The 13,698-nt window shown below is 42.9% G+C and overlaps 1 protein-coding gene across 1 annotated transcript in view; it reads left to right on the plus strand.

Annotated features, from left to right (window-relative positions):
* Nucleotides 1-9,496: 9,496 nt before the first annotated feature.
* Nucleotides 9,497-13,698, plus strand: part of LOC103195042 (centriole, cilia and spindle associated protein) — a 26,521-nt gene continuing 22,319 nt past the window's right edge. Inside the window, 1 exon segment of the mRNA XM_042780646.1 lies at nucleotides 9,497-9,860. Coding sequence (XP_042636580.1) covers nucleotides 9,497-9,860 — 364 coding nt within the window.

A 13,698-nucleotide genomic window follows, 5' to 3' on the forward strand; every position in this document is an offset into this window, starting at 1 on the left:
TTATCAGCAAATATGAATTTGTTGCTGTCATTTTTGTTATGTGCTTTTTAGTGATGTCAATTACTTTGTTTCATATAATTTTCTATGCTGAGCTCATTTTGTTTATGGATCATGTTATCACTTCCTTCATTGCTATTGTTTTAGTATTTGCTGAATATTTATGCTGGTTTTCTTTTCTGATGTGAAGGTTTATCATTTTTCTTTGAGGTTACCCTGTGATTTATAGTTTTCTTCCCAAGTTCAGAACAGTCTGTTCTATCTTGTGGTTGTCTTGAATTCCCTACCATCTAGAAGTTCTGTAATGACAATTTTTTCCCTCTTTTTGGTTTGTAGTTGTTCTCATTTGTCAATTGATGTCTCTGGTTCCCTGTTTACAATCTTGTAGTCTTCTTTACTTTGGATATTTCCATAGCTGGGTTGGTTTCTGGGTTATATTATCATGTGTGTTAATGGTCAGTTGTTGTTGGCTGTTGTTGCTTCTCTGTCCAAAAGGCTCCCGTTAGCATCTCTTTTAAGGTTGATCTAGTTTGAACAAATTTCCTTAATTTCTTCTTATCTGGAAATGTCCTAATTTCACCATCATATTTGAGGGACAATTTTGCTCGGTACCTAATTCTTGGTTTTATATATACAATCCCATTGTCTTCTCACCTGCATGGTTTCTGTCGAGAAATCTGAGCTTAGTCTTATTGGTTGCCCCTTGTGGGTAACTTTTTGTTTTTCCCATGCTGCTCTCATGATTCTCTCTTTGTCTTTGTCTTTGGTGAGTTTGATGATATGTCTTGGTGATTTTCTTTTGGGGTCTATCCTGTTTGGGGTTCGTTGGAATTCCTGAATGGATATATTCACATCTTTCATCATACTAGGAAAATTCTCTTCCAACAAATCTTCGACAATTTTCTTTGTGGTTTTATTTGTCTCTTCCTTTTCTGGAATTCTGATTACATGTAGGTTATTCCTTTTGATGGTATCCCACATGAACCTTAGGCTTTCTTCACTTTGTTTTGATCTTTTTTCTGATTGATCTCTTTCCAAAGAAGTGTTAAGGTATTTGCCTTCAATCTGTCTTCCATTGATTCAATTCTGCTCCTTTTCCCATTCAATGTTTTATCTATTTCTGACAATTTAGTATTAATTTTCCGGATTTCTGTGTGTAGATTTTGTATCATTTCTAATTTTTCATTTAGTTTTTGTATTGTCTTTCAAAATTGTTCTAGAGCTTTCTCTGCGTTTTCCTTGATCTGTCTCTCCATCCTTTGAAGATACCTAAATATAATTCTTTTGAATTCCTTATCAGGGAGTTCCATTCTGTGTCTTCCTCATGGATGTGTTTTGGGTCTGTATCACGATCCCTTGTTTCTCCTGTTTTATCTTGCTTTTTTGTGTGGACTGTGGTGCTCTGTTGTCTTCAAGACATTGTGATGTTTTTGTGTTTATATTTAATTGGTGATTGTATGTTGGAGTGATTTACCCACGATTTTCATTTTTTTTTATATATATGTTATCTACCTAAGCAGGATACTGCGCTCCTCTATTCGCTAGCTGACAACACTTATACACTCACCACCTGTCTCCTTTCCACCCACTTGTATGTCCCTACTGACCTTGGCAAACAGAGCCTATTATTAGGTCCCTGGAATCTGAATGAGAATGCTATCACTTTAAAATCCAAAATGGCTGCCACTTGTAAGATTCAAAATGGCTGTGCCTTGTCACTTTAAATATCCAAAATGACCGCCGCTTGTAAACATTCAAAACGGCTGTGCCCTTGGTCACTTTAAATACCCAATATGGCCACCACTTGTAAATACTCAAAACGGCTGCACCCTCTGTCACTTTAAATATGCAAAATAGCTGCCATGTGTAAACAATCAAAATGGCTGCACCCTCCGGGCAGTGGAAAGTCAACAGCTCAGGTTGTCTCTCTCCTTGCTGTTTCCCTTCCTACTCATAGGCCACCAGTGCAGTTGTCCCTGCAGCCCTTGATGACCAGGGCTGATCTTTAGGTCAATTTTCAGGTCCCAACACCACTTGGAAATATTCAGGGTGTTGGTCCTATCAGAGTAGCTGACAGTCTGTAGCTCCTACTGTCTCTGTACTCACTATTTTCATTCAGGTTTTTCCACTAGTTGGTGCCTAATCCACTTCTGCATAGTTCCTTTCAAACTTCAGGGCTCCAGGATTATCTTCCGTATCTCTGTCAATTGGTTTTCTTTTCTTTGTTGAAGAGAGTCTGTGTCGCTTGTTTGTCTATTCCTTCATCTTACCGGAAGTCTCCTTATTTCCCTTTCTTACCTTACTGCCCTGGCTAGGACGTCTGACACAATGTTGGACAGAGTGGAAATAGAGAGCATTTTTGCCTGGTTCCTGTTTGCAAGGGTAATGGTTTCAGTCTCTCTCCATTGAGAATAATGTTGGTTGGTGGTTTTGCATATATGCCCTTTATGATGTTGAGGAATTTCCCTTCTACTCTTATTTTGCTGAGAGTTTTTATTTTTTTTTTTTAAATCAGGAATTTATGTTGGATTTTATCAAATACTTTTTCTGCACCAGTTGATATGATCATGTGGTTCTTTTCCTATATTTTACTTATGTGATGGATTACATTGATTGTTTTTTAATGTTGAACAATTCTTGCATACTCACTTGGTAATGATGTATTATTATTTTTATTGATATGTTGCTAGAGTCAATTGATAGGATTTTGTTGAAGATTTTTTTAAAAAATTTTTATTTAAAAGTTGTTTTTACATTCAACATTATGTTTACATTTAGTTTCACTCCCCATTTACCATCTCCAACCCTAACCCAGTGTCCTCCCCTCCTTGCCCAGTAACCCTCCCTCCATGGCCCTCATAGTTATGTACTTCTGTGTGTTCTGCATTTCCTCCTTGCAAATGTTGCCCCTCTGGTGCCCCATGGTCTGATTGCTCCAAGGGATGCATTCCCATAGAGTATGTTGATTTTTGTGTTTATATTCATGAGAGATATTGGTCTGTAGTTTGCCTTTCTAGTGGTATCTTTGCCTGGGTTTTGGTATCAGGGTTATGCTTGCTTCATAAAACAAATCTGGGAGGATTCCATCCTTTTCTAGGTTCTGGAATAGTTTATGTAAGATTGGTATCAGTTCTTCTGTGAATGTTTGGTAGAATTCTCCAGTGAAGCTGTCTGGGCCAGGACTTTTTTCATTGGTTGTTGTTATGTGCCGTCGAGTTGGATCCAACTCATAGTGACCCCTCCTTGGGTTTCCAAGGCAGTATCACTACAGAAGTAGATTGCCCAACCTTCCTTCTCAGGAGAAGCTGGGGGGTTTGAACGGCCAGGCTTCTGGTTACCAGTCAAGTGTGTTGGCGATAGTTTTTCTTTTTTAACCTGTTCATTTTTTGTTTGTTTGTTTGTTATGGATCTGTTCAAATTTTCTACTTCAGTCTGTATTAGTTTAGGTAAGTAATTTGTTTCTAGAAATCTATCAATTTCTTCTATGTTTTCAAATTTGTTATGTATAGTTCTTCATAGTATCCTGATATTATCCTTTTCATTTTAGTTGGTTCTGTTGTGACATCACACATTTCATTTCTTATATGTATTATTTGCATCTTCTCATTTTTTTCCTTTGTTAAATTTGTCAGTGGTTTGTGAATTTTATTAATCTTTTCAAAGATCCAACTTCTAGTGTTGTTGATTCTTTCTATTGTCTGTCAGTTTCTCCTTTCATTTATTTCTGCTTAAATATTTATTATTTTTCTTCTGGTGACTATAGACTATTTTTGTACTTTTTTTTTTTTTAATTGTTGTAAATGTTGTGTAAGGTGTTGATTTTGGATCTTTCTTCTTTTTTGATATGTAAATTTATTGCCAAACATTGCCCTCTGATCAATGCTTTTGCTGTGTCCCAAAGATGTACTATGTTGTGTCTTCATTATCACCACCTTTATGTCTTCTAATTTCTGCTCATGGGTCTTAACTTCACCTGCCAATATGCAGAACAAATCCACATCATCCCTCACAAAAATTGCCCTTCAATACTGTATAAACAGTATATTATTTAGAAGGTCTTTTACCTTTTCAAGGAGTTCTGATGGCACATTGCCTAAGGCATTTGACGGCTAACCAGAAGGTTGGTGGTTCAAACCCACCAGCTGCTCTGCAGGAGGAAGATGAGGCAATTTACTTCTGTAAAAATTTACAGTCTTGTAAACCCAGTGGGGGCCACTATGAGTCAGAATTGACTCAATGGCAGTGGGTTTTTTATATGAAGAAGAATGCTGCATAAAGATTGGAGAAAAACTCATTAACAACATTTTCTCAATAAAGCAACTTTGCTTGCTGAAAGTGAGGAAGATTTGAAGTACTTACTGACAAAGATCAAACTCTATAGCCTTCAATATGAATTACACTTCAATATGAAGAAAACAAAAATCCTCACAACTGGGCCAATAAACTCCATCATGATACACAGAGAAAAGATTGAAGTTACCAAGGATCTCATTTTACTTGGATCCATAAGGAAGCAGCAGTCATGTAATCAGTGACATATTACATTGGGCAAATGTGCTACAAAAGATCTCTTTGAAGTGCTTGAAAGCAAAGATGTCACTTTAAGGATTAAGGAACCTTAACCCAAGCTGTGGTATTTTCAGTTGCCTCATATGCATGTGAAAGTTGGACAATAAATAAGGGAGACCAAAGAAGCACTGGTGCATTTGAATCAATTGTTGGTGAAGAATATTCAGCATACTGTGGACTGCCAGAAGAACAAACAAATCAGCCAGAATTCTCCTTAGAAGCAAGGATGGCAAGACTTCATCTCAATTACATTGGACATGTTATTAGGAAGGATTAGTCACTGGAGAAGGACACCATGCTAGGCAAAGTAGAGGATCAGTGAAAAAGAAGAAGACCCTCAATGAGGTGAATCAACACAGTGGTTACAACAATGGGCTCAAACACAGCAACAATTGTGAGGCTGGTGCAGGACTCTGGGCATTTTCTTGTTGTGCATGGGATCACTATGAGTTGGAGTCAACTCGACAGAACCTAACAGCTCTATGAATACAATTCTATAGATTCTGCTTACGATTGTGGTAGATTTCTTAACAGTTCTACCTTGCTTATTGTCAACTAGATTCCAGAGGGCTTCCTCCTTCCCCCACAATTAGGTCTTTCTCATCCTGTTCTTGTTATCTAAACATAAAACCAATATATAAATAGACATCTGTTGTTTTTCTCTGCCTACTGCTCCTTCTTTTGGGGAGCTACTCCTTTCTCATCAGCTGTAGCTCTGGTGAGGCTGTCAGTATCTTGTCTCAGTATCTTGCCCTGTCTCTTCTACAGGGATGGACATGTGAGCAAGCTTGATGACTCATACCACCTTGTATCCCTGGCAACAGTGAAGCATACACTGAAGAATCTTTCTCTGTAATTGAATAACAACAAATTCTCTTTTGCTGGTTGTTTCCAGCTAACAAAATATACACTTTGGGCTACAAGCAGCATTTGCAGAAACCAGTCCCTGATGGTGAGAACAGATGTATGAGACATCAATATAAGAAGAAATGAAGTCCCAATGATATTGATTGATCCCTGAATCAAGCTCTGCCTGCTAATATCCTTTATTTAAGCTAGTTTGTAAGTTTTTTGTTTGTTTTTGTTTTTCCCTACTTCCAAGCGGATAATCATAATCCCTTTAAAAAATCGGAGAAAAGTAAAAAACAAGCAAATCATTCCTAATCCTATCATTTAATTATACAAAAAATTGGGAATATACCTTATCAACGTTTTTCTTTGAGGTTGTGTGGTGGCTTGCAAAATATGCCCACAAATTCCTCCATCTAGTATGCATGCTCCTTTGCAATGTGAGTTTGCTGAAGAAATAGGGTTTATTTCCCTACTCCTTGAATCTGAGCAGGAGCTCTGGTGGTGTAGTGGTTAAAGCATTTGGCTACTAACCAAAAGATAGAACCCACTAGCCACTCTATGGGATTCCATAAAGATTTACAGCCTTGGAAACCTGAAGGGGCAGTTCTGCTCTGTCCTAAAAGGTTGTTGAGTCAGAATCTACTCAATGGCAGTGGGTTTGGTTTGGTTTTGGTTGACTCTAAGCTAGTCTTTTGACTTGCTTGGAGCATTAGAATACAATAGAAGAGATGTACATAACCTCCAAGGCTTGGCCTTGAGAGGCCTTCCAGCTTCTGTTTTTACCCTCTTGGAAGAAAGTTTTGTATAAGAAAGCCTGTCTAGCCTTCTGGAGGAGGAGATCACAAGGGGGAGAAATAAGAAAGCCCAGCCCACATTCAGCTCCAATGCCAGGCATGTGAGTAAGGTCATCGAGAAGGAACCAACTCAACTCTCCTTCCAGCTGAATGCAACTATATAAAGAGCCCAAATGAAACCAGCAGAGGGATTGCCTAGCTAACCCACAGAGTGAGGAGAAATAATAAAATGCAGTTGTTTTAAACTACTAAGTTTTGAGGTAGTTAATTATGCAGCAAAAGTTATCTGAAATCGATTGTGACCTGCAATTTTCATATAGTTGCATATCACCATTTTTCCATGGTATTAAGTATCTACTATGGTTCTTTTCCACCACTCCATCTGTTTGTAGTAAAGTGGTGGCTTGCATGATACTTGGATGCAAGAAGTATTTTAAATACTGGGTCACTGGTATTTTAAATAGCAGTGTCACCCATGGTGGGCAGGTTTCAGTGGCGCTTTCAGACTAAGAAAGACTAGGAAGAAAAGCCTGGTGATCTACTTCCAAAAATTAGCCAATTAAATCCCTATGGAATTCCATATAGTGGAATACTATATAACACTAAAGAATAATGTAAACTCTGCAAAACATTTCATAATGTGGATGAACTTGGAGGACATTATGGTGAGTGAAATAATTCAGTTACAGAAGGACAAATACTGTATTAGTCCACTATTGTAAAAAGTCAAGGAAAGGTTTATGTATGGAATGAAAAAACAAAACAAAAAACAACCCCTATAGATCACAATAGAATATTGGCCAACAGAGTGATGGAAGATGAGCCCACTATGTTGGAACCAAGCCAAACCAAATGCACTGCCACAGAGTCAGATCCGACTCATAGTGACCCCTCCTTGGGTTTCTGAGGCAGTATCATTACGGAAGTAGATTGCCCAACCTTTCTTCTGAGGAGTGGCTGGTGGATTTGAACAACCAGCATTCTGGTTAGCAGTCAAATGCCTTGGGCACTATGAAGGCACTCAAAACATACAGTGGCTACAACAATGAATTGCAGAACAACAATGTACTCTAGCATACCAATCAATGATCATGAGGATGGTGCAGGAGCAACACTTCCTTCTGTTGTGCACAGAGTCACCATGAGGTGGATCAGATTAACTGGCAAGAACAACAGCAAGCTTCTTTTGGTTGTAAACATCACCCTGGCCAGCTTAAACAAAAGGAGAATACATTGGAATGCTCCTGGGACACCTCAGAACAGAAGGTAAAGTTGGGAGAGGGAGGGAGTCAGGTTTACTAAGGGGCTGTCAGCAGCAGCACCAGGGAATTCTCTCCAGAAACCTCGTCAACACCATCCAGGGCCCAGGACGTCCGGACTGTTTCTGGACGGCTAACTTTAAGTACTCAGAACAGAACATCTGACCTGTCCAACTTGGGTCAATGTCCACCTCAGCACCATTTCACAATAAAGGGTGGGGAGACAACCACAGAGACAGAAGTGAAAAAAAGCAGTCGAAGCCGTGGAAATCCCAGTGGGGAAGGCAAAACCAGGGTGACTTATTCACGGCCTAGGCCTGCTCTTTAACAGCTAACCAAAACTAAACTCACTGCCCTTTCATCGATTTGGCTCATAGCGACCCCTCCTTGGGTTTCCGAGGCTGTATCTCTACTGAAGTAAATTGCCCATTCTTTCATGTTTTAAATATTTTCAAATCTTTTTGGAGATACTGTATCAAGATGCTTCTTAAAAAGGAGGAAGAATTAGGAAGGGACCACTTTTGAAACAGTAACAACATAGGGCAACGTTGTATACTTACACACAACTCAATTGAAATGTACGGTTTTAGTGCAAAAGGGGTCGCGGAGTGAGCTGCACTGCAGTTTAAAATAATACTTTAAAATAAGTTTGGGGTGCAGGCAAGAAAGGAGTGTAAAACATGAAAAGGAGTTAAAGCCAGAGTGAACAGAGAGGAAGGAAACTAGGGCTGAACGGTAGACTTTGAGTGGCTTCTGTGAAACGCGATCAGCCGCAAATTCTTCAGATGAGAACACTGACAGAGGTCGCTCCCGGCCGCAGATTGAGGGTCGAGGGATTACATAATTCATTGTGGATGGCAAGCCGATCCCAAGACGCCCGAAGTGGATCAGGGACAGTGCAGCATCACCCTCACTTTGACTGATACCTCCGGCAGTGTGATGGGATGCCTCGGGCAGCGCCTACTGGGGCTTAAAGGGGAACGAAAACCTCGAATGTGCTCGCCAGGGACTTTGGCCTGGGACCCCTAGACCTGACAGACCGTCTGCACTCAGGTGCGCGCGCTCCTCACCATTAAGGCAGCCACCAAGACAAAGCTGCCGCCCCCAAGGTGGGGGCTGGGGGCCGAGGAAGCGCGCGGAGGGAGGCGTTTGTTCGCAGAGGGATTTAGGCGGCGCTTTTGCTCTCAGCTGCAGCAGAAACATCTGCCACCGCGCCGCGCCGTCAGCGACATCTTGCTCTGGAGGAAAGCGATGGGGGAGCGCAGGCCGCGCTGAGCTCGTGCTCCCCGCGCGCAGCGGCCGGGGCCTGCTGGATCCAGCGCGGGCGCCCACGGGACTGGTGCTGGAGCCGGAGCCGGAGGAGGAGGAGGTAATAGCTGGGCTGTCCGGTTCCCGCCCGCTCCCCTCCCTTCCCCCGCCCTAGCTCAGAAGGACGCAACAGAGGCCTTAGAGACTCCCTGCGACGTCCTTTCCCGGCCCCGCCACTCCCGCCCCCAGGGACCTTTCTCCTCCACTTCCTCCGTCCATCTGGGTCTGCACCCTAAGCTGCCTGCACACCTCTGGCCGCCCCCGCGGCCTCGGGCTCTGGTTCTCTGCTGGGCTCCCGAGGTAACTGGTCCACCAGTGGCGGCCCCCGCCCGCGCCTCTCTGCTGGGAGCCTGCCTCCCTTGGCTGAACCCCGCCCGCCGCGCTCGGACTGGGGGTTGGGGGACGTGGGCGGGGCCGGCCGGTGAGGGCGAGCACCTCCAGCTCCCGGCAGGCTCCGCCCCGGTACTCCGCCCCGCCCGCGCCGCCGCGCCCCCGCCCCCCTGGCCCGCCCCGTTAAGGCGGGGCCCTGGTTTTAAATGTCGCGGCGGGAGCCAGCCCGGCCTGGCAAGGGGCGGGGCTGCTTGTCCAGTCCTCTCCTTCTTGTTCAGATCCTTTAGGTGGTGGCGGCTGCGGCTCGAGCTGCCCGACAAGGAGCAAGGGCTAGCGGAGCGCGCTTGGACTCTAGGTGGGCGGGCGGAGCCACCCTGGCCGGGGACCATGTCCCCTGGGAGCAAGGTGAAGAGCGAGTACATGAAGCGCTACAAAGACCCCAGGTGGGACATGTATGGGCCCTGCTACCGCGAGCTGCTGCACTACCGCCTGAGCCGCCGGCTGCTGGAACAGGCGCACAATCCTTGGTTTTGGGACGACTGGGGCCCGGCCAGCTCCTCGGACGACTCGTCGTCGTCGTCAGGCGGCGGGGGCTCCCCGTGTCCGGAGCCTACGGGCGCCCCGGCACTGCCCCCACCTCCCTCTCCACCCAGGCCAGCTGCGCTGGAGGGCCCTGACCGGCCCGAACGCAGCGCTGCACGGGAGTTGGAGGCCTCGGAGGACACTGACGCCCGCGCCGCGGGTCTTTCAGGTACCGAACAGGGAGAGGGAGAGACAGGAGCCGGGTCTGGGCAAGGACCCGTACGCTTACTTCCTAGGGACTGCATTTACTCTGAGGATCTTAACTTTCCACCTCGTTGTGTCTTGCAGTGCGCAGGGGCGACTCTCCTATTGTTTTTTGTAGGCTGAGAATCCGCCCCTTGACCCGTAGTTAGGTTGCTCTGGGCTGGGCCAGCAGTGAATTTAGGGAAGTGCCGCTGTCGAAATCTGGGGTCTTTACCCAAGGCCAGGAGGCTTCGAACGTTTCTAAGCACCCATTTTTGATGAGAGCCCCAGCTTTCATCAGATTCTCAAAAGTTACCCCAGAGATTAAGAACCATAGAGTAAGCTTTCTGTCTTATGAATGAATGGGACTGTTGTTTCTGTATGAACTCTCTGACCTCACTGGCAGTCCCTAAGGAACGTTTTGCACTTGTTTACGCAGATTGTTGTGTAACTTCTGGTTGGCGGGAGAATGAATATTCCTTTTAAGTGCTGGGTCCTCACTGCTTCTTGCCCACCCTAGTCTTCCTGCACTCAGCAAAAAACATCTGGTGAGGTCCAGGAGCTGGAGCTAGAAGATGACTCTTGGCACTATGCATCCCTCTCCTGCTCAGCCATGGCCTACTCTACATCTTCCTGTTGGAGGGGTTCGCAGCTGGGGACTGTCAGCTTGGGAGGCTGGGTGGATGCTGTATCTGAGGGCTGAGTTGAGTTCCTCAGAAACAGACTAATGAACAGTTCCATCTTGCTACTCCAACTCTTTGGCCAGACCTGCCACAAGGCCACTCCGATTTTAAAGAAGCTCTGCTAAGAGTAATCACTAAATGTATTAAGATACATCCAGCCACGGATCTAAGAATATATAGTTTCTCATTTAACATTGAAGACAATCCTAAAAGATAGATATAATTTTTATCTTAATTTTATATATGAAAAGATGGAAGCTCAGAATGAATAACCAATAACTTTCTTTTTGTTTGTTTACCCCTTTTGAGAGCAGATAAGATTCTTTTCCTGGTCACTGTGAGAGGATGAGGAGGAGAGGGAATTTAGAATATGAACCAGTCTATTTTGCTGTTGGTTATATTGTCTTTAGCTATTCTCAATTTCTTATCTGTGGCCGTGATGCCTTCTTGTTATCATAGGTTGCCTGTGAATACCCACAAATTCCTCATGCTTCAGTGATCATTTGATGTTGTTGTTGTCATGTGCCATCAAGTCGGGTCCGACTCATAACGACCCCTCCTTGGGTTTCCAAGGCAGTATCACTACAGAAGTAGATTGCCCAACTTTCAATAACAGAAGGTGGAGGGAGAGGGAAACATGTCTTCTAAATAATTCTTGTGGGTGCCGATCTCCTAGCTAAATTTATGAGATATACTTTGTCAGGCTGAATGGGCTTTTCTCCTCTTCCCTCTTTTCCCTTTCATTGTTTATGAAGGAGCTATGAAATATCTGAGTGCATAAAAAGTAAAAATTTTAGAAAGCAGTGTAGTATATTTGGTGTTGTGTTTACCTGTTCAAGTATGCCCCGAGACCATGGTTATTTGCGTTTCCTTAGAGATATTGAATCCTCCCAGTGGCTAGCGTTGCTATTTCTTCTCTGCTAGTCACTTAACAAGTTGGATTGACAACAGTAGCTGCAACAATGGGTTCAAACATAGCAACCATTGTGAGGATGGCGTAGGACCGGGCAGTGTTTCATTCTGTTATAATTTATGGTTGCTGTGAGTCAAAGCTGACTCCATGGCACCTAACAACAACACCAACAACAGTATTTTCAGGCTGAGACATCAGGGAGAAGAAAAAGTATGTTTTCTGCTTCCAGGATTCACAAGCTCAGGAGCTTATGCTTTGCCCCTGCTTCCCAGAATCCCTGTTTCTCTTGGGCAGTTCTGAAAATCCTTATGTTTAAGTGGATGGGTTTATATATTAGAATGATGAACATTCTTGAGTTTCTGTAAAATACAAAAATTTGGTTCTTATTTTTACTGAAGTCATACATGGCACAGAGAATCATACAGTACTATATGGTTTATCACAAAAGTGTGACAGCTTCCTCTCCACCCCATACATTTACAAATACACATACATACTCATTGTCTATGTCATATGTAGCAACTTCCAACTCTACTCTTCTGCTTGTTTCTTTGATATTTATTTTATATCTCTATATAACATAGGAGCTCTGGTAGCATAGTGCCTAAGGCACTTGCCTGCTAACCAGAAGGCTGGCTGTTCAAACCCACCAGCCACTCCTCGGAAGGAAGGTTGGGCAATCCTACTTCTGTAGTGATATCACCTCGGAAACCCAAGGAGGGGTCGCTATGAGTCAGGGCCAACTTGACGGCACATTAACAACAACAACATATAACATGGCTTTTTTTAATACTTCTTGATTCTGTTTTATGGCATCATTTACTTACTTTTTTTTTCACTACTCTCCTAACCATGCATATTTCCCATCCCCACACTTTCTCAATACAATTACCATAGTGTTAGATTAAAAATTAGTATTTTGTGCTATAGCACAGTGTTGTGTCTATGGAAAGAGATACACAGAAGTGGTCCATATTGCTTATCATGACTCCTTTCTCTTCCTTTCATAATGCATTCAACATAGCAAGCACACCATCAGTCTCATCATCTTAGAGACATCCTAAGAGCACTGGTGGTGCAAATGGCTAAACACTCAGTTACTAATCAAAAGGCTAGGCAGCTCTGGTAGCATAGTGCCTAAGGCACTTGACTGCTAACCAGAAGGCTGGCAATTCAAACCCACCAGCCACTCTTCGGAAGGAAGGTTGGGACATTTATTTCCATAGTCATACCATCTTGGAAGCCCAAGGAGAGGTCACAATAAGTCAAGTCTGACTCGAGGGCACATAACAACGAGAAGAAGCAGTTCTGTGGGAGAAAGACATGGCAATCTGCTTCTGTAAAGACCACAGCCAAAAAAACCCTATGGGGCAGTTTTATTCTGTCAAATGGGGTCTCCATGAGTAGAAAACAGCTCTACTGCACCTAACATCAACAACAGAGACATCCTTCCTTGTGATTCTGACCTATTTAATTCAGGACTAGTTGCTACTTGTTAGGCCTGCTGCCAGGCTGGCATCTTGGGAGATCCCTTTACTGCCAGCTCAGAGACCTTTCTTGTCTCTTGGGTAAGATCATCTATTTTGTGACTCTCATTTCATTGTCTTTCTTAGTTTACTTCCTTTTGTAGGGCTTATCTTTTTTAGTAGCTTCCTGAAAAAGGATATGTGAGAGATTAATATTCTGAGATCTTGTGTGCCAGAAGGTAACTAAAAGATAATTATTTTGCTAGCATGTGATATTAATGACATTGTTGAGTAATTCTGTATTCTGTTTGATTGACTTTCTTTGAAATGGGTACACATATAGGTCTCTTCTAATCTGTTGACCAGATAGCTGTCTTCCAAATTTCTTACCATAGACAAGTATGAGATACCTCTATTGGTATTCCGTCATTTCCTGGAGCCTTGCTTTTTGTCATTGCCTTCAGTGTTGCTTTACTTCTTAATCATATGTTACTTCCTGAAATGGCTGAATATCAACCAATTCCTTTTGGTATAGTGACTGTTTATTCCTTCTGTCTTCTTTTTTGATGATTTCTAATTTCTTAAATTTTTTGCCCATGAAATCCTTCAATATTGCAACTCAAGTGTTGAATTTTCCTTTCAAATGGCAGTCATGTTCTTTCCTTTTAGTTTTCTAACTCCTGATCTTTGCATATTTTATTATAATACTTTACTGTGTCTTTTTTTTTTTTTTTTATTAGAATTTGGGTGAAGATTTACAGA

Source organism: Orycteropus afer, unplaced genomic scaffold, assembly GCF_000298275.1.
Source record: "Orycteropus afer afer isolate SDZICR_OR568_19922 unplaced genomic scaffold, OryAfe1.0 scaffold00050, whole genome shotgun sequence".
Taxonomy (NCBI): domain Eukaryota; kingdom Metazoa; phylum Chordata; class Mammalia; order Tubulidentata; family Orycteropodidae; genus Orycteropus; species Orycteropus afer.